Source organism: Calcarisporiella thermophila (assembly GCF_041956535.1).
Source record: "Calcarisporiella thermophila strain CBS 279.70 unplaced genomic scaffold VTP21scaffold_12, whole genome shotgun sequence".
NCBI lineage: Eukaryota > Fungi > Calcarisporiellomycota > Calcarisporiellomycetes > Calcarisporiellales > Calcarisporiellaceae > Calcarisporiella > Calcarisporiella thermophila.
The window spans coordinates 231396-250998 of NW_027192202.1; the positions used below are offsets into that span (position 1 = coordinate 231396).

Consider the following 19603-nt stretch of genomic DNA (forward strand, 5'->3'; position numbering starts at 1 on the left):
TAAGATGGGATTAGAAATTGATTGGAGCATATATCCCGGTCATCATCTATAGAAATCCCCCCACCTGTAGTGAGGAAAATGAGATTACATAAATTAATTTGTATTTGAATACATTCTACCCGATATTGTTGAATTTTCCTTTTATAATGTTATTCGAGCGATTAGCTTCTTATAGAACTATACTTCGATAAATGGGATTAGAGGCTTCTTCGAAATTTTCAGTTTCTAGGGCGTGCCAGGGGGGATACAAATCAACCTCGAGGAGAGGAAAGAATGCTTTGATGTAAATAGTCTTGAGCAATGCTTTGCCAGGGTTACGTTTGCAATTGTGCTGTAGAATGTGGCTGCAGAGCAAATTAGAAAAGCACGGTCGGTCGAAAGCCTTTAACTTTTATCCTTCGGGAAAAAAAGTGGTGTGTGTTAGCTTTGTTGATCAGAAAGGAAACATCGTTGAATCTTAGGCTATATCGGTAGTTTGTATAGCGTATAGGAAGATGAATTGAAATCGATCTTTTAATAAAAACAGAGCAAATAGAAAGCGTGATCATCTTAGCCGTCAAGGTAAAGAAAAGCAGAAAAAAAAATTTTAGGGGTGGTGTGGACAATGTAAAGTAAGGAGAGAAATCATTGTATCAACAAAAGATAGAAAAAATATGGCCACAACCAGATAGAAGAAAATGCAGAAATGAGATAAAAAACAGGTAGTAAATAGAAAAATCAAATAAAAATAATCCCCTTTAAATATGTTGCCATAGTACTATGAATCATCCTCCATCATCGGAATGCGGGAATAGCCTTTCGCCCGAGTCCTTCTACTCGTAACGTCTGCAGCATGGAAATCCACGATAACCCCTTCGCTACTTTCACTATCCCTGACTTCCTCGCATTCCGGTTTTCGCCAAAATTTAAGCATCAAGCTAGAGCACACTACGCTCACACTCGAGAAAGCCATGGCGGCACTAGCTACCATTGGATGTAGATGAATGCCCCAAGGTAAGAAAAAGCCCATTGCCAGGGGAATAGCTAGGACATTATAGATACATGCCCACATCAAGTTCAACTTGATGCGGCGGTAAATAGTACGCGTGAGATGGAGGGCAGCGACAACATCAGTGAGGTCTGAGCGCATCAACACTACGTCTGCCGCCTCCATCGCAACATCGGTACCACTGCACATTGCAACACCAAAATCGGATGCGGCCAAGGCAGGAGAATCATTGATACCATCACCCACCATGGCCACCAATTTTCCACCTCCAGAGCGGAAGAAGCCCCCTCGACTTAGCTCGTGTTTGGAGTGTCGGAACTGGAGACTCTTTTGCATCTCTTGCACAATATGCCTTTTTCCATTTGGAGACACTCCAGCATGGACCTCCTGGATTCCTGCCAGAGCAGCAATAGACCGTGCGGTGATTTCTTGGTCTCCCGTCACCATAGCCGTCTCAATCCCCATTCTATGCAATTCGGCAATGGCTCTTCGCGCCTCCGGTCTGATTGTGTCTGAGAGCGAAATATATCCAGCAACACGGTCATTAATGGCTACCAAAATACAAGTGCGCCCCAGCGCCTCTTGTACCTCCTTGGATCGGGTTTGAGCCGGTGAAAGGGAGCCCAAATTTGATTCTATCCACGCTGGGCTACCAACTAGCACGTTGAACGAGACGGAGGAATCCTTGGGTATGACTGTGCAGGCGACTCCTCGTCCGGTGGTAGATGAGAACTTGACTATTTCTGCTACAGTTTCATAGGCTACGATACGTAGTAACTTTTTGCCATGCTCTGAGACTGCCTTGGCAAGGGGGTGCTCGCTTTTGGATTCCGCAGCACCGGCCAGCATGAAGAACAATTCCTCGGTCAATTGTGACGAAGTCTTATCTGGATTTTCATCTATCTCGATCTCCTCCTCATTCCAAACTCCATATTCGGCTACGTCGAGTTCGCCCGTAGTAAGCGTTCCTGTCTTATCGAAAACTATTTTACCGATCTTGGCCCCCGCCTCCAGAGGATTACCACCCTTGATAAGAATGCCGTGTTCCGCACCGACTCCAGTCCCAACCATGACTGCGGTGGGAGTACTCAAACCCAATGCACAGGGACAGGCCACCACAATTACGCTAATACAAAGCTTTACACAGATGAAAACGCGGTCGCCATTCTTGAAAACTTCGGGCAGTGCCGGCGTAGGCCAGAGATGCGCAACGATCATCCAGACAAAAAAGGTTAGGAGTCCCAGGGAAATCACAATGGGAACAAAATAACCGCTGACCCGGTCTGCGAAGCCTTGGATTGGTGCCTTTGACACTTGCGCCTCCTCAACCAGGCGGACAATCTGACTAAGGGCCGTCTCAGCACCTACGCGGGTTGCACGCATGGTAAAGGAACCTTGTCCGTTGACGGTACCACCAATAACCATGTCGTTGACTTCCTTTTGTACGGGAGTCGCCTCTCCGGTTACCATGGATTCATTAACAGTGGATCCCCCCTCGACAATCACTCCGTCGGCTGGTATCTTATCGCCTGGTACTATCTTGATCAAATCTCCGACTTGAATGAGCTCTGTGGGCACTTTTCTCTCTCCCGAGATTTCACCAGCATCATTCATCGTTAATATCGTAGCAATGGGAGGTGTGAGCGACATCAGCTTAGAGAGCGCGACCGAAGTCTGACATTTGGCGAGATTTTCGAGGAAACGCCCAAGAGTAATATAAGCAATGATGATCGCACAAGTATCGAAAAAGGTAGAGGGTTTGGGATGAAGCGGGTGGAGGATGGAGTAAAGCATCGAAAAAACGGAAAAAATGAACGCAGAGGTAGTGGAGAAAGAGACAAGGACGTCCATGGTCGATGAGCCGTGGCGAAGTGCCTTATAAGAGGTGACATAGAATTTCCACCCAACACCAAACTATAGAAGAAAGAGTGACAAATTAGCTCAACTATATCTGGGGCTGGGTAGGGTCTATAAGAACTGAGAGAAGATAATATACCTGGACAGGAAGAACAAGAATAAATTGGATTAGGTCGTTTAAATAAAGTCCAGGCAGCAATGTAAGATTTGTAAAGCCATCAGCCCAGTGCAGGTGAGGAAGCACCATCGATAAAATGAAGACAGGGAAAGCAAAAATAAGACTTCGGAGGAAAGCCTGTCGCCATGCTATAATTTCCTTTGTGCGCGCTAATGATTCTAACTGGGTCTTAGAGGTGTTGTCAGAGACCATGGCATCAAAACCCAATTCCTCGATGCGATCGACAATATCACGAGGGCCAATGCGAGCAGGATCATATTCGAATTTGCCAATCTCAAGGGCAAGATTAACGCTTGCACTTAACACACCCTCTAGCGCCGACACCTCCTTTTCCACGGTGTTGACACAGGAGGCACACGTCATTCCGAAAATCTTCAGATCAATCTCGTCTCGTCTTCGTTCTGGCAGGTATACAGCGTCGAATCCCATGTCCTCAATCATGGCAACAATATTTTTAGGATCAAGTCGAGATGAGTCATATTCCACTGCTCCTCGGCCAGCCAGCAGAGAAACTTTGACGGAGATGATTCCCTCTTCGCTAGACAGGCCCTTTTCAATGCTGTCGACACATGCAGCACAAGACATACCACCTATTTCAAACTGAGAGGTTACGATCTCATCTTGCTTGGTCGACTTTGCTTTGGTGGCTTCTGACAACGGTATGTTCTCATAATTCAAATCCTCGCTGGCGGATATGAACCCCTTGAGCTCCATCTTAAATTAAAGGGAAATGGCAAAACTACCACAATACACGTAGTGAAAGGACACAAATTGATATAGACTATAGATAAAATATATATAAAAGTATGCGAGAGAGAAGGTGGGGGGAGATGAGGAGTGACAAAGATTTGGGATGGCTCTTTCAAGGGTGCTTTGTCAGTGGGTGTAAACTTGGTTTGGCTTTGCCACAAAATTTGGTCAGAGCGAATTACTAAGAAAAAAGAGAAAGGATAAAAAAAAGGATAAAAAAGACCGAAGAATGAATGAGCCGAGGGGATGAATCAGGATGGAGGACCGAATTTAATCACAATGAGCTCATGGAACAAAGAGGCGAGGACGGAAGGGTATGAGAATGGACAGGGTCAACAAAAACTCTTAGTTTTACAAACAATACGGGGTCAAATAATGGATTTTCAATAATTTTTAAATTAGCGGTGCGGAGAATCGTCTCTTCAGATTAGTAAGCCACAAAGGGATTTTAAATCCGGATGTTCATCCTTCCTTAAATTATAACCGGCGCAGGATATATCCATTTTGAGAGTAAATTGCGTCTTAAACGTTTTCTTGGCCCTTTGTTTCTCGCAAGCGTTCTACCGCCCCAAAGAGCCTGGAGATGGATTTTCCATCCGTGGGCATCGATTTCACCGCCACCATGGCTTTTACCGTTGCTTGCGCACTCTCATATCCTCTGCGTCGCTCTGATTCAATATTCTTCACTAGCTGCTCACTTGCCCCTGAGATACGAGCAACCTCTGCTATCGTCATAGCATCACGCGAGAGCATCCCTAGTACAAAATGCGGCTTTCCCTTTCTGACAAGGCGGGGCCATCGCACAAAACGATAGCTACTAAAGATAAAGCGCAGTCTTGTTTCCGATCCATCGCGCAAGGGTAGGCCAACACGCGGGCACGAATATATTACGTCCTCCTCATTGCCAGAGGTATTTTCGTTCAACTCATCTAATCTCGCTCTTTTCCTCTTTGGAGGTTCCTCCGCCCTCTCAAAGTATGGGGATGTGATAGTTCCGGGTTCGTCTTTAACGGCTTCCAGCCATAATCCAGCTTCCTTCTCCCAGCTCCCCCTTAATGCTCCCCCCCAAATCTCGTTCACTAACTGCTTCACGTTTTTAGCTCCGAGCTCACCTAGAATCGCATCGACGATAAGACTTGGGCCATCAATTACCTCCATAGGATTGGACACACTACGGAGAGTACGGATAACGATGCCACCACGGATTTTGTGCTCTTCGGAGCCCATTGTAACATCAAGTCCTTTGCGTGAGCCACCGCGCCAGCCCTGTGAATTGCCGACCCGGTGAAAGTACCAAAGCGCGCTTTGGATCTACAACAGATGAACCAAAAAATAAGCTATCATATGCGGGAGTGTTATTCCAATCAGATCATAATAGTACTTGATCGGAATGAGCATGTGGAAAGGGATCCGGATGATTATTAGCATCCCAGAGGTAGAATTCAATATCTATCATCCAGTACGCTTTACTACCAATATGAAGCTGATAATTTCGCATTAGCGTATTGGCAACCGACTGAAAGTGTGTCTGATAATCGGACATCGAAGTGAAGGAAGGTGGGGAAAGGAGATGGATGAGACTAGTTTTTTGAGAATCGAGGCCATTACTTTGCTTGGATCGGGCTGACATGCTTATATTTTTATTTCTAGGCGCCGAAGGAGATTTTATAACTTAAGTTGCCACCAAAAATTTTTTTAAGGCAACCGAAACTACTTTTATTTTCTGTAAATTCTTCTTTTTATTTTCTTCTTCACAACAATTGTGTCTCCTCTCTATGCTAAAATCGCTTAATCTCCCAACAGTAACATCACAAAAAAAGCAGGGTAAATTGTGTATAAAGTAATTAGGAGCATTTACAGTCCTTGTTTACATTCACCTCTTTCAATCTCAGAACGAACACAACCAAGGCCCAATGTCGAGCAGTCGACGGTGACATCGCAGCTCACCGGTACAGAAATCGCATTATGTGGGGCCACAGCCGGTGTTGTAAGCAGGTAATTTATTCTGAAAAGGCTGGATTGAAATTCGTATGACAGTGGATTCATTTGCTTTCACTAGATTAGTAATTGCTCCATTGGACGTTCTGAAAATTCGTTTGCAGCTTCAGACCCATCGTAATGGCATCGACCTCGCTTTTGCAAAACGACTTCGTGGCGAAATAGACACCAGAAAATATCGTGGCATTATTCACGGATTACGCGTTATCGTACGGGAAGAGGGCATTCGGGCACTTTGGAAAGGGAATCTCTGCGCATTATATCTTTACCTCAGCTACGGGGCAATACAGTTTTCGAGCTACAAAGGGATAGAAAGCTTATTAGATCAATTTGTAATTATCACCTAGTGTTTATGTTTACGCTTCAATTCAGCTGCTCTCCGCTAACCCGATATGTTATTTAAAGTCTGAAAAGCATATATCCATATCCCCTACTGTCAAATCATTTCTCTGCGGGGCTATGGCCGGCAGTATCGCTACTGCAGGTACCTACCCTTTTGATTTGTTACGTACAAGATTCGCAATGCAAGGAGAGAGAAAGGTGAGGCTATTTAAGAGTGTCTGTTGCGCTTTATCTAATTGACCAAAATGTTATTTATGCTGCTATAAGGTGTACGCTGGAATGATGCAAGCATTTAAAGAGATATACAAACACGAAGGAATCGGAGGGTTTTATCGCGGTGTAGTACCATCCATTATTCAGATAATGCCCTATATGGGTTTGATGTTTGGAAGTTATGATGCCTTCAAGCGAGGATTTCTCTGGCTTGAGGTAAACAAAGTTTGTAGGTTAAGGCTGAATTTCTTTCAGGAGGTAACTCATATACGTGTCCAATGTAATATTCTCTAGAGAAACAACATGTGGCCAGAGAGCTTTCACAGCATGGAGGACGCGACTTGTGGCGCACTATCTGGACTTATTAGCAAGCTTGGGGTATTTCCTGTAGATGTAATTCGAAAAAGATTACAGGTAATTTGGCTGAACCGGGCTTTCTCTTATTCTATTTGACATTTTTTCAACCTTCCTATCTCTAAACGATGACCGTAGATTCAAGGACCAACCCGCAGTAACTACATACTCCCTAATCTTCCGCGCTACTCTAAGTCAATGATCCGGTGCATGCGCCAAATTGTGCGTCGAGAGGGAGTTTTGGCACTATATAAAGGGGTGACCCCCGGATTAATTAAGGCGGTCCCAACAAGTGCAGTGACGTTCGCTGTGTTCGGAGCAATGAAAAATCTTTTAGAAGCTGTAAAGTGAAAAATGGACTTGTATTTTCTTCGTTAATATCCGCAGTTATTATAATCCTGAGAAACAAAATAGAAAAACAACATGAATAATAATATTCACCACAAATATAATTTCAATTTGGCTGATATTTGTGTTTGGGGATATTAGTATTCAACGATATTTAACAATCCAATATTTCGAAAAAAGTCGATAATGCTCAGTAATTGCATTGCAACTTATGTTGATACAATAAGTTCAATATATGTCTGAGGTTTCAAGGTTTTACCTGCCTTCATAGAAAGACAGCTTTGGAATTGTTTTGTTTGGAGTTAATGCTCCCGAGACTTTCCTCGGATATCTACAATTAAATGAACAGGAAATCTTAGCTATCTAGCCCTTCAAGATAGTATCTACATAAGGAAATTTAGCACGAGTGTCCGTGCCCAATCCAAGAGTAATTATAAAACAACGGCTTTTTCGCGTTTGCTCGTTCTATTATTTACTTGTTGTTCGAGCAATCAATTCACCATCCCGACCACTTTTTTTTGCATTTTCGACGCGTCTTTTTTGACATTTAGCGAGGCAACGCGGACCCAGGTGAGAAAGTTCCTTTTTTATTCTTACTTTTATTTCTTTTCTCTTTGTTATTTGTAGTGTATGAAACGCCGGTTAGAAATGATGCATTCGAAGTTTTCACTTGCTCTGTTCTGCTTATTTTTGCTTTTGCAGGTACACGCCTCACCCATCGATAGCGAAAAACGAGATAACAATGTAGTTCTGCATTTGTTGAAAAGACTTCTCACCACTCATACGGTGTCGCTTGGCCAGGATCCAGCAGCCACTCCAACGACCTCGCCCGCCCCCACAGACGCAACGACCGCGAATGGACCCGCGGGAGCAACTGTAACGACAACGGTCGTCTCCGTTACCACACTAACCGCGTCCCCCCCAGCCACCACCGAGCCTGTAAACACGGCGGCAAGTTCAAGCATATCTTCTGGGCCTCTCCAGAGTGGAGCTGCGAATGAGACGGCGGAGACCCGTCAGGTGGCTCAAGCTATTTCAGTGGTAACGCTCCCGTTCGGCATGAATATAACTGTGAATATTACGGATTACACCGGGCCCCAACAGCGAACACAGTAAGCCGCTTTCTTTTTTTCTGTGCCTACAAGGCTCATAACCATGTCCATGCTTCTAGATGGGATGTACTCTTCTATCCTAACGGTTATGCCTATTCCACCAATGGAGTCTGTCTTGCCTTTGCTCTAGGAAACCCACCCCTTGTTAAAGCAAAGGGAGGGGATCCGCACGCTTGTATATGGGAGGGGATGGGCAGCTGCTTGACCAAGAATTATAATCCTTGCACGACAGGAGAATTTTTCAGCAACCGCGACTGCAATAATATCAAGCACGATAAAATAATTGCATGTAAGCGCACAAACCCCACTCTTGCTTTGGGAATTTCTGTGGGCTTGGAATTTCCTTATTTCTGGGATTCTAATGCTTTTTTCTTGTCCTTTTTCCAGCCTGGATCAGTCTTACAAATCCCAACTATCGCTCCCCACCGGCCATCTTCAGTGTCAACACAACCTCCACAGCCATTACAAGTGGCCCGAATCCAATCTTGGATCGCTCCATCCTCGTTGCCTATACTTTCTACGGTGACGCATCCCGCACCCAGCCGCCTCAGACTAAATACGTGTGCTCGTCCATCCAAGAGGGGCAAACGTGGACAGAGGTCAATGCGACTGGTGATGGCTCAGTCATCACAGTGACCATTTCGGAGGGTGATAAGTTCGCGAGTGCTTTGAGTATTGTGACCTGGGCTGCCCTGATTATGGGAGCTTGGGTTTTAGGGGGATTTTTGTGAATCGTTTAGATTAATTATTGTTCCAAGTTTTCTATCTTTTTTTTCCGTTTCTTTTCTTTTTGTACTAGCAAAAAAACGCATTCTTGCAGATCACTTATTTCTTTTCGTTCTACTATCTGATTATTGTTAAGCTTACATCGAGGTTTTATTTTTATTCTGCTTATTTCTATTATGTTTATAAACAGTACGGCTTATTTAGTTAAGAACCAAGTCTGTTTTGAGACATAGTCTCCACATAGCCTCAAAATCTCCACACGCAGACCTACCACTGCATATTGCGCGGAACCAATCTTCCGGCTGGGCGAGAGACATATATTAACCGCTCGACTCTGGGCTGTTTCTGGCCGGGAGAGGAACAGCGATGGTCAATAAACCACTCCCGAAATTGATTGGAGCACCAATTTTCGAGAACACAGGGGTGGATCGATTTTTCCAAAAGCGGGGGGGTAAGGCCCGCGAGAAGAAAATTTCAATCCAGTGGATATTGTGATCTTTAATTTCGACAAAGTACAGCTTAATGTAATTGTGGTTTGGAATCGAGGTAACGCAGAGCAATTGAGCTATCCCCTTGTGGAACGAGTCGGGAACCGTATATAAGTCGCTAGTCTTCGAGATCTGAGATCCCCGCGCGCTATCTATCCCCACCTTGACGATGAGCATTCGCAACACTTGCAAGCAGTGTGGACAAGGCCCCTTCGAGAGCTGGCTTGAGTTTCTCTCGCATCGATGCGTCCCTCCCTAACATATAGTGCAGTCACCATATCCACACTTTAAAAAACACACGCAGTCAACCGGTAGACTGGAAGCTGGAAACTTCGGATTGAGGTGCTCGGAAACCTCGTACTTTTCAAAACTTATTTATCTTCTCCATATGTTTATCATTATACACTGCGAGCAAGCCTAGAGCGCTCCTGGGATGTGTTCATCATACTCATACTGCTTCCTCTGTTTTATGTATTGTATTTAACAAATGTACTTTTATAAAATAACACGGGCAAGGCGCCTTCAGCCTTCACAGAGCGATTGGCTCTTTCAAAACAATAGAAAACGTATCGAATGTTCGATCCATTTAGAGTGGGATGTCGAAAAACAATGGAAAAAAAAGGTTTTATAATATTTGATCTAGACGAAATGAGAGCTGGGAATTACCTGGAATGTCTCAAACGGATATCCCGCGTGGTGTGGGAACTGAAATCAAAGGCAAAACCATCAGAAAGGAAATAAAACACATGTACATTTTTAGCTTTATATCGGAAGAAAGAGTCAACGGTGTTAGATGCGACACGTATATTTCATGTCAATCACGGTTGGCGCCTATTAGATTTTTTAGCTTTTGTCAGATAAAATGGATCGCCCATGTCCCATTTATCAGGTAAAGTCCCAAACGAAAGGATTCTATTTTATTCATAGGGGGAGAGGAGGAGAAGGAGGAGAGATAAACGCTTCGAAAAAAATATAATAAATAAGGGATAGACACACAAATATGAACTTTTTTAAGAGTATGTCGATGAGTCAATGTTTAGAGGTTTGAGATAACGGCAAGAGTGAAGTCGGTCGTGGTCGAGTTTCCGCCCATGTCGGGGGTTCGAACATTGCCAGAGGCGATCGTCTTGTAGACGGCATTGGCAATTCTGTTTGCGTGGTCCTCCAAGTTTAGGTGCCGGAGCATCATCACCGCTGAGAGGATCATGGCCGAGGGGTTGGCTGTGTTGCGGCCTTGGATGTCCTTGCCAACGTGGCGACAGCCCGTCTCATACATGGCGTATTCGCGACCAATATTGCAGCCGGGAACGATACCGGGTCCACCCACGAGGGCAGCGCCGATATTGCTCATGATGTTACCGTAAAGGTTGGGAAGTACAAGCACGTCGAATTGTTGGGGTTTGGACACAAGCTGCATAGCGGCATTATCGACAATCATGTCATTGAACTGAATGCCGGAGGATTTGTATTCCTCAGCGATCTCGCGGCACGTGTTCAAGAAAAGACCATCGCCAAGTTTCCTACACAAAAGAGTGACACACACGGTCAATTTCTACGGGATATCGGAGGGGCGCAATTTGCAGGCTCACTCACATGATGTTTGCTTTGTGGATGCAAGTTACTTTCTTGCGGCCATTCTTCAGCGCAAAATCGAACGCGAACCGTGCAATGCGTTTCGTCTTCTCGCGGGTAACAATCTTCAAGCTCTCAACAACGCCAGGGTGGGATTGATGCTCAAGGCCGGAGTATTCACCTTCGGTATTTTCACGAATGATGGCAAAGTCAACATCCTTGTGGCGGGTGGGATAGCCAGGAATGTTCTTGCAGAGAGCAACCGACGCATAGATATCCAGGTCCTTGCGCATGGCAACGTTGAATGAAGTGTGTCCCTTGATAGGGGTGTAAAGAATACCTAAATGCGATGCCAATTATTAGGCAAAGCCCAAATATAGTAACCAGGGCCTATCAATACTTTACCCTTCAAACCAACTTTGTTTCTCCTCAAGCTCTCCAAGCTCTTCTTGAATGTCAGATCGTCGGTGCTCGTGTATCCAGAAACATCAAATTGCTCCCACTCAACAGGTACGTTGGCAGCGCGGAACACAGTCTTCACGGCAGAGGCAATTTCCTGACCAATACCATCACCAGGGATCAGAGTTACTGTGTAGGTTCCTCCGTATTTCTTGGGAAGGAGCTGGAGAGTGAGGCATAAAATTAGAATCAGGAAATTTGAAAAAGAGCACGGATATCCCAAAACTAACCTGCTGGGATCCGACATCTTCCGGGGGAGCGCTTGGGATAGTGGTCATGCAGCGGATGGCAGGCTAGGAAAATAAAACGATCCATGTATAAATACTACTGGGAATAAACAAGAACGCCAAAGAATGGCGAGTGAAAATTCAGAAGCTCGAAATAGTACCTGCTGCCTGGCAAGAAAGGAAACGGGCCTGGCGAGGTTCTTGAGCATGTTTGCCGATTGCTGTCTTTTTATTGATTAAAAAAGGGATGAAAGGACGACGATGCCCAAATTCAAATTCAAACGAGCTAAAGGAGAAAATTTTGTAAGTGGTCCTTCTATGTTTACAGTCTTCCTGACGTCACACGTAAAATCATACAATTTGATCGTATGAACTAAAATCTCTGTTATCGGGTATACAATCTACACAAGTGTCCACCTGTTAAAGGCCCTCGTCATGAGTGGGATTCTGAGTAAACCGGCGTTTTTGTTGTTTTTGACTTCCTGTATGGCATGCAATTAAACATATTCATAACATCACAGTATGGTAAAGACTAGTCAGCTACTCTGAGACTGGCGATAATAGAAAACCAAGAAATATTATTTCGAGGAAATGTGATACTAGGATTCTAATAAACTATCGAGGGCATAACCCAGTTTTTCAAATCTCTTTCAGAGGGAGAGGGTATAACTTCTGGTGAAGAATCAGGTCTCTAATCTTGCAGTTTGCAGTTGTGCATCCAAGTGTACCACACATTGAATCCGATATATTAATAACATTAGAGTATGAGAATAAACCATTAAAACAGCCGTTAAAATTTTGAATTTTCATCGCTGCAGAAGGGAAAAGTGAAGTAAAGAAATGAAAGAAAGTGGTTATTCATTCATCAATGTGATTGAAGCAATACTTACACCCGGTTTATCCTCACTTTCCTTGGATTCACTGGTTTTCAAGGGTTGGAGAACGCGGAGGGGAGGTTATTTCACCAGCGTTTCTATTCTCTGGTGACTTTCTCTCGGTGGGACTTTTGGAACGGGCCTTATCACGTGGCGAACGATCCTGATCCATGGGCGATACCGATCTCTTGCGTGGGGAACGAGACTTATCTCGTGGTGAGATATCCTTGCGGTCGGGGGACCGCCGACCTGGCGAATGCGAACCACGGCGTGGCGAACGTTCCCTTCGACCAGAGCCTTCTCGAGGTGACCTTGATCCCCGTCTTGGCGACCGCGAAGACCTACGCCTCGGGGGGGAATACGAATATGAGCGCCGTCTCCGCGGTCGAGATTCACGCTCATATTTCCATCGTCGACTCGGTGGACGGCGTGCCCACTGTACGTCCAGTACGTGACCCTCAACCCGACGTCCATCCAGTTCATATTTCGCGTCCTCTGCATCACGAGATTCACGGAACTCTACAAAGGCGAATGGCTTAGCGCCACTGCTAGCAGCTGGGATGTCACATCGCACTAAGGGACCAAATCTTTGAGGAAAAAGAGGTTGAATATGGCTATTCTTTGCACGATAACTGTGGAATCGGTTACTTTTCAAATTTACGTGCCAATTCGCGCGCGCTAAAGTCCTGCGGGAATCCAATTACGTATAGAATCCTTCTACCCATTTCTTTTTAAGATTATTTCCACACCAGAGAGATGTAAGAGGGTTATCTCAACAATTTTTGTGCTTTCAACCGGAGATTTATTTTTTTTGTCGAAAAAGCCACATTTTAACAAGTTTATTTGGATAAAAACGTATCAAAGTCAAAGGGAGTAGAGGCGGTCTAGAAGAACACCCCCATCTGTATTATACAAGTAGCATGGTAGAAAAGAATAAAAAAATAAAAAAAGCAAAAATAGCGCGAATATTAAAACAATCCTGATATTTTACTTTTTACGCTGTGCTCTCCACTTCCACACTGGATTGCCATTCTTATCCACACCAACTTTCTTTTTGGCTCCTTTCCCTGCCAAACACCTCTGAACAATAAGTTCCCGTTCAAGCTCAGCTAGCTTCTCTTCACGCGCCAACCGTGACTCCAATTCTCGTCGCTTCTCCTCGCGACCCTTTTGCAGCATTTTAAGAGTCGTGTTGTCACTATCGCCGCTCATTACTGCTGCTTGTTTGCCGTTTGATAATCGGGGTCGATTGAAATTGCGATTGATGAACTCTGGGGCCGTTTCAAAGTGTTTTACCGGGTCAAACTTAGCAACTTCCGCTTCTGAATCAACGAAAATGGTATGCTTAGGCCTCTGTGAAGACGAGGACTCTCCCTGCTGCTCCGCTAGGGCATCTTCATCGCCATCATGGATTTGGATGTCTTCGCCTTCAATGAAGTGAAGTGAGGTTTTGAGTTTTTCAATTTTCTAATAACAGAATGGAGCAAAAGAGACGGATTAATCCCAATAAAATAACGGGTCTCGGCAACTCCATCACCAAACCTTTTTACTGATATCTCGCTGCATCCTAATATATCTATGATCCTGGGTTTTTAAAAGTTGAACCACATCATGCGAGAGATTTTTATTGCGCTCCACAACATGTACACCGCCCTGTGAACGATCGAATAGTTAATCTCAGTCAAATTACCGTTGCAAATCAGGGTAGAGGATATACCTTGGTCTTTGTGCCTATCATTTTGAAGTAGAATTCATCAGGATTGCGCATAGCCGCCTTTTGGCGGAGAGCAGTGATCCTCTTTTGTTTCGAGTGATAATCCCGTGCACGGAGGACATAGTCTTTATGCTTTTCTAGGAGACCCAATCGCTGTCGCGAAAGAGGTTGGGCACGCTCTTTATGATTGCGACGATGCACCACATTGCGAAGGGAGGACGTCATTACGGGGAATGCTTCTATTTGGGTAGAGATCAATTATCCTATTACTCGTTGGACAACGGGAAAATATAAGGAGTGGCAATAAAATATTGTTTACGTTACCATCCGCAGCAAATAAACAGTCCCACTTTGATTTCCTTTTCTTCTTGCTGAGCCTCTTCCGAGTAACGGGGTGAAGTAATAGCACCTTTATTGAACTAAGCACGGAAATCGACAAGCTGCGATCCATAAAAACAGATTTCAATGCTATATTGTTCGCGAAACATTCTCAATCATTTTCGTAATAGTTTAGCTATGGAAAAATGTTGGGTTGAGGATTAATTGTGAAGCAGGTTGTTAATCTTGTTTCAATAACCCTTATTTAGTCGATTTGGATTTCTCTCAAATGGGCTTATTCGTATCACTTTAGTTTTCCCAATTGATCGCTTCTCCGCACCTCCAGGGTTTTATTTTTTTACCATCAGTCCATTTTCAATAGGATAGAGCTTCTAATATTGCTATCATGGCATCCAATGATTGGAAAACGCAGGTGAGTTTCCATGCACCTTTTGAAATACATCTCGCCTCATGCTCGTAGTACTAACGCTGCTTGATTATAGGTGAAAGATGTCACGTCGCAGGCGGAAGATTTGCTCGATAAAGTAGGCACCCCCCTCAAGCCGTAAGTAGAGCCTCCTTGAAAATCTGCGCGATATTAATCGATGTTGTACTCATATCTAACTTTCTGGATGCAGGTATCTCCCCGGTCTTGGGCGTTTGCTTATCGTCTGCACATTTTATGAGGATTCTCTGCGTATACTCAGCCAATGGTGAGAACTACCTTCTTCTATTCACTGCATGGCAACCATCTAATCTCATCTGATTTAAAGGTCTGATCAACTGTACTACCTTGAAAAGCATCGCCATTTTCCTTGGGGAATAAGCCATATATTCCTGCTGCTGAATGTCGTAACTATGCTTACGTGCTCGTCCATGGTCGTTGCAAAAAAGCACTCCGAGATTGCCGTTGGCGCGTTGTTGGGCGTTGTGGTAGCACAGGCCATTGGGTACGGTCTTCTATTCGAGCCTTCCTTCTTCTTGCGTAACGTGTCAGTCATGGGCGGTTTGCTCATGGTGTTGTCGGACTCCTTTGCGCGCCGCCGTCGCATGTTTGCCGCTTTGCCTACGCTCTCAGAGACTGACAGGCGCAAATACTTCCAGCTTGCGGGGCGTGTGCTTCTGATTTTCTTGTTTCTGGGATTCGTGTTCCACGGGGAATGGTCGCTGTTGCGAGTGCTGGTCTCGCTTGTGGGATTGGGCGCCTGCGTGATGGTTGTGGTAGGATTCAAAGCGAAGTGGAGTGCGACGTTCCTTGTGCTCTTCCTATCGGTGTTCAACTTGCTCGTTAACAATTGGTGGTCGGTCCACCATTCGCACCCGGAGCGCGATTTCCTCAAGTACGACTTCTTCCAAACCCTCTCCATCGTGGGCGGGCTGCTCTTGTTGGCGAACATGGGCCCAGGAGGGCTGTCGCTCGACGAATCCAAAAAAGAATATTAAATCACGCACATGCTCTACGAGAGTCCTTTTTTTCTCTCTCATTTTTCAGAGGTTTTTTTTTTACTTTGTTTCCATTTTGTGTAAAATGAATTAGGATTTATTTTCTTTCATGATTGTTCTTGGGATGTTGAATCCAATCATTTGGCTATTTTTAGCGGAGAATACGTAGAAAGATAAAAAAATTGATCTTTTGGGATAGAATGTTATATAGTGGCCAGACAACGGTGCTAAGTGTGCGAGCATCAGCGTAAGAGACATGGGAAATTTCCCTCTTGGAAAGTCAAAGCCTCACTTTTCCTCACTTCCACTGCCCTAGTTCATTTGGATACTAGCCGGCTTAGACTTAGAGTAGGGTAACGAAGTAATAGTGGGCTTAGCTCTTAAGATTGCATGAAAAGCAACTTGAGCTCGGAGCTTCTCTCGCGATGTTAACGATGGCGACTTGTTAACCATAGTGGCAAATTCCTCATATAAGTTCATGCCGCGTTTATCTTGTGGCAATCTGAAATTAAAATAGCACACAGGCGATTGGTGGTTCCATTGAGTTGAGAACTATAAAATAGTAAGTCTTAACATCCTCTCTGTGCAGAATCAAGTAAACTGATCTGTAGAAAACACAGATGACCTCATATTCTCCCAAGAGGAGGCGTAGATGGATCAAAAGGGAAACTATGAAAGAGCCGCGTTGGAAGATTTGGATTTTTATTCAAATCAGGTTTCCCAACGATTCCAATTGCGAAGTCTATTCAGCTATTAGACATGATTGAAATTTCATGTGAAGTAGTCACGGCAGCGACCGTGACCAATCAAGGGGATATCGGATCAAATTTGACGGAGTGCTAACGCTTTATTTTCGCAAACTCGCTTATTGTTCAAAATTCTTAATTCGGATGTTTGCTTCTTTCTAAACCGAGAGGTTGCTCTGACTGCTGTAGCCCGGCGAAGTGTTTGGTTTCCACCGATTCCACAGCAGAATACGTCGCCGATTTTGCCAGTATGCTCTTTAAGTTCGTCTTGGCTGCATTCCTCCTTCTGGCTTTGAGAATGCTCTATCGATTTCGCACTGCCCAATTCTATCTAAAATCAATTCTGTTTGCTGCCCTGGTGGGATTCTTCAGCGCACTAAGTCTCCCCATCTCTATTGTGTGCTGGATTCTGTGCAAGCCTGGCCATGGCAACTGGGCCACGGGGAGGGCATTCTACTATGGAGCTAGCTACTTGCTTGGATTGAAATTTGAGGTGGTAGGTGATACGGGTGATCTGTTGGAACAAACGAAGCCTGCCGTCATCCTTTGCAATCATCAAGCAACTATCGATGTGATGCTGCTCGGCGCTCTATTTCCAACCCAGTGTTCAATAGTCGTCAAAAAGGTGCTGAAGTACTATCCGTTCCTGGGGATGTTTTGTAAGCGTTTTCTTTTATCTTGCCAATTTTATTTAGGGTTTGACATGTCATTGCTAACTTTCATGATAGTGCTATTGAACCAGGCTATCTTCATTGACCGCAAGAATACGAAGAGTGCACTGCAGAACATGGCTAAGGCTGCCGAGTCCATGAAGAAAAAGAAGGTAAATGTTTGCCAAGATAAATGTGTCACCGAGCTGTCACCCCCTTCCTCTCGCTGACCCTAACTATGTTCATGCTAGCTGAGCGTCTTCATGTTCCCTGAGGGTACCCGCGCACACTCAAAGGAAAACACGCTTCTCCCCTTCAAGAAGGGTGGCTTCCACCTGGCGGTTCAGGCACAGGCACCTATCATTCCTGTAGTCGTGGAAAACTACAGCTGGGCATACTCGAGCCGGTCACGATGGTTCCCAGGGGGTACAATCCGGGTGCGAGTGCTTCCCCCGATTGAGACGGCTGGAAAGACGGAGGCCGATGTGGAGGCATTGACCCAACAGACAAGAGAGGTGATGACCGAGGCTCTAGTTGAAATTTCTAAGCAGCGGCACGTAAAGGACGATTAATTTAATTGATATTAGACTATGCTCGTTTATTTGTCTTATTATTCTGTTGCATGAGCATTCCCATTTAAATTGTTTTGTGTTGAATTATTTAATTTTATTTGCAATTCTTGGTAACACCCAATAGTCTATACTCCATTCCACTAATATTTCTATGTTAGCTTGGGGGCTAAAGTGTCGTTGCCTAAATGAAGAACGGGCAAACAAAAATAAATAGATACACATAAAGAGGAGAAACGCAAAAAAAAATGCACTCAAATTCTTTTTGAGCTATTTGCAAGCTTGGAATTGAAATTTGAAAGAAAGGCATCCTCCATTGCGGAGCGCGTCAATGAAGAACCTGAAAGAGATAAAGATGTTTAAAATGGCCCAGAAAAGAGGTTGAAAACCCCTTCCAACTGCAAAACTTACTTGAAAGATCGCTAAATGACGAAGTTATCGAGTTTTTCTCGCTTTCGCCTTCTTTTGACCCGACGTCGCCATCACCTCCCGTCCTTCCTCCAGTATAGGAGGGTGTTTCGGTTTTTGTTTGGTTTTCTCCTATTTTTTCTACCTGCCCATGCTCCACCGTTTCATGATCTTCATATCGCATCGGGAGAAATGCTGGCATTTCTTCGAACTTTAGTCGATGCACTCCGGATTCCAGTTCTTCAGTCGGAATATCTGCTTGGGTTCCCAGGTCCTTCTCCTCGACTACCTTTTCGTCGCGACTTCGTGGCATCTGAAGGTGGCTTGGGATTTCAGAGCGAGAGCGTGTCAGTCCTGTGCTCCCATGGCTTTGAGTCGAGGTTTGAAGGAGTGATGATGGTGGTTTTGCGGAGAGTTCGAGAGAAGTGGATGCTGCGGATTGTCGTATTGGAGAAAAAGTATTGGCATAGGTAGATGGCAATCTGCTTTGGTTGTTTTGCCCTACCAAAAACCGGACCAGAGTTTAATGATAAAAGTGAAGGATGTGTCCTATTCGATCATTTTCCTATACCTTTCGCTTCCCACTCTCCCGACTCTACTACTAAACTTTGGCGATTTGGCTTTTCTTTCTCTCCTCCGTTGTCTCGTGAAAAGCGCTTTATTTCAAATGCTGTGAGCAACGAGGATCTATACCCCTCACCTCCCTGTGAACTAATGCTTGCCTGCTCCATACTATTTCCAACCCCAACTCCACTGGGGCCACCCAATTGAGGAGATGGAGCAGAGATGGAGCGGACTTGCTTATTTTCGAAAGATGTTGTGGTAGTATTAGAGGAATGGAGACGATGTTGAAGGCCACGGAGCTGATTTTCATAAAGAAAAGCAGCGTAACGCATAAGGAAAGGAGAGGGAACGTTCAGGAGCCGGGAGATGTGTTGCCCTGATGAGATGAAGCATCGAGGTTATCGTGGATTGGGAAAAGAAGAGCAATAAAACTGAGCACTTACAGTCAATGTTTTGCATCTTTTGTTGCGAAAGAATGTGCCATAGCTGTTGAGCATGCTCTTCTGTCCAATTTATCTATAAGTATAGAGAGAAAACTCATTCTTTTTTGAAAAAGGGGGTGAGAAAATGGCGAACCGATTTACAATGGTCATGTTTTCGAATCCAGGTGGGCGAGCAAATGGTAATCGAATAACCACATGCGTTGAGAACTCATTTGGATCACCAGACATGTCTTGCACTATAATCGTCTTGATAGGAGAATG

The 19603-nt window shown here is 44.6% G+C and overlaps 11 protein-coding genes across 11 annotated transcripts; 4 read left to right on the forward strand and 7 right to left on the reverse strand.

The window, feature by feature from the left end:
- Window positions 1-757: 757 nt before the first annotated feature.
- VTP21DRAFT_1604 (uncharacterized protein) lies at window positions 758-3737 on the reverse strand (the record flags this gene model as incomplete). Its single annotated transcript, XM_069391710.1, has 2 exons — window positions 758-2902; window positions 2985-3737. The coding sequence occupies 2 exons, from the start codon at window positions 3735-3737 to the stop codon at window positions 758-760; spliced, it is 2898 nt and encodes a 965-aa protein (XP_069250941.1).
- Window positions 3738-4295: 558 nt separating this feature from the next.
- VTP21DRAFT_1605 (uncharacterized protein) lies at window positions 4296-5316 on the reverse strand (the record flags this gene model as incomplete). Its single annotated transcript, XM_069391711.1, has 2 exons — window positions 4296-5084; window positions 5155-5316. The coding sequence occupies 2 exons, from the start codon at window positions 5314-5316 to the stop codon at window positions 4296-4298; spliced, it is 951 nt and encodes a 316-aa protein (XP_069250942.1).
- A 232-nt stretch (window positions 5317-5548) lies between these two features.
- Window positions 5549-7031, forward strand: VTP21DRAFT_1606 (uncharacterized protein; the record flags this gene model as incomplete). Its single annotated transcript, XM_069391712.1, has 7 exons — window positions 5549-5597; window positions 5666-5768; window positions 5833-6103; window positions 6177-6311; window positions 6381-6542; window positions 6621-6740; window positions 6819-7031. The coding sequence occupies 7 exons, from the start codon at window positions 5549-5551 to the stop codon at window positions 7029-7031; spliced, it is 1053 nt and encodes a 350-aa protein (XP_069250943.1).
- Window positions 7032-7676: 645 nt separating this feature from the next.
- VTP21DRAFT_1607 (uncharacterized protein) lies at window positions 7677-8871 on the forward strand (the record flags this gene model as incomplete). The annotated part of the gene is made up of 3 exons (XM_069391713.1): window positions 7677-8140; window positions 8200-8429; window positions 8528-8871. The coding sequence occupies 3 exons, from the start codon at window positions 7677-7679 to the stop codon at window positions 8869-8871; spliced, it is 1038 nt and encodes a 345-aa protein (XP_069250944.1).
- A 315-nt stretch (window positions 8872-9186) lies between these two features.
- On the reverse strand, window positions 9187-9531 carry VTP21DRAFT_1608 (uncharacterized protein; the record flags this gene model as incomplete). The annotated part of the gene is made up of 1 exon (XM_069391714.1): window positions 9187-9531. The coding sequence occupies one exon, from the start codon at window positions 9529-9531 to the stop codon at window positions 9187-9189; it is 345 nt and encodes a 114-aa protein (XP_069250945.1).
- Window positions 9532-10390: 859 nt separating this feature from the next.
- On the reverse strand, window positions 10391-11821 carry VTP21DRAFT_1609 (uncharacterized protein; the record flags this gene model as incomplete). Its single annotated transcript, XM_069391715.1, has 5 exons — window positions 10391-10874; window positions 10948-11266; window positions 11332-11548; window positions 11616-11678; window positions 11774-11821. 5 exons carry the CDS (start codon window positions 11819-11821, stop codon window positions 10391-10393), a joined length of 1131 nt encoding a protein of 376 aa, XP_069250946.1.
- A 709-nt stretch (window positions 11822-12530) lies between these two features.
- On the reverse strand, window positions 12531-13212 carry VTP21DRAFT_1610 (uncharacterized protein; the record flags this gene model as incomplete). The annotated part of the gene is made up of 2 exons (XM_069391717.1): window positions 12531-13074; window positions 13136-13212. 2 exons carry the CDS (start codon window positions 13210-13212, stop codon window positions 12531-12533), a joined length of 621 nt encoding a protein of 206 aa, XP_069250947.1.
- A 262-nt stretch (window positions 13213-13474) lies between these two features.
- On the reverse strand, window positions 13475-14426 carry VTP21DRAFT_1611 (uncharacterized protein; the record flags this gene model as incomplete). Its single annotated transcript, XM_069391718.1, has 3 exons — window positions 13475-13954; window positions 14030-14140; window positions 14205-14426. 3 exons carry the CDS (start codon window positions 14424-14426, stop codon window positions 13475-13477), a joined length of 813 nt encoding a protein of 270 aa, XP_069250948.1.
- Window positions 14427-14925: 499 nt separating this feature from the next.
- Window positions 14926-15962, forward strand: VTP21DRAFT_1612 (uncharacterized protein; the record flags this gene model as incomplete). The annotated part of the gene is made up of 4 exons (XM_069391719.1): window positions 14926-14952; window positions 15023-15084; window positions 15158-15232; window positions 15293-15962. 4 exons carry the CDS (start codon window positions 14926-14928, stop codon window positions 15960-15962), a joined length of 834 nt encoding a protein of 277 aa, XP_069250949.1.
- Window positions 15963-16958: 996 nt separating this feature from the next.
- On the forward strand, window positions 16959-17930 carry VTP21DRAFT_1613 (uncharacterized protein; the record flags this gene model as incomplete). The annotated part of the gene is made up of 3 exons (XM_069391720.1): window positions 16959-17367; window positions 17437-17531; window positions 17610-17930. 3 exons carry the CDS (start codon window positions 16959-16961, stop codon window positions 17928-17930), a joined length of 825 nt encoding a protein of 274 aa, XP_069250950.1.
- A 251-nt stretch (window positions 17931-18181) lies between these two features.
- On the reverse strand, window positions 18182-19570 carry VTP21DRAFT_1614 (uncharacterized protein; the record flags this gene model as incomplete). The annotated part of the gene is made up of 5 exons (XM_069391721.1): window positions 18182-18267; window positions 18339-18836; window positions 18907-19275; window positions 19343-19415; window positions 19484-19570. 5 exons carry the CDS (start codon window positions 19568-19570, stop codon window positions 18182-18184), a joined length of 1113 nt encoding a protein of 370 aa, XP_069250951.1.
- Between the last annotated feature and the right edge of the window lie 33 nt (window positions 19571-19603).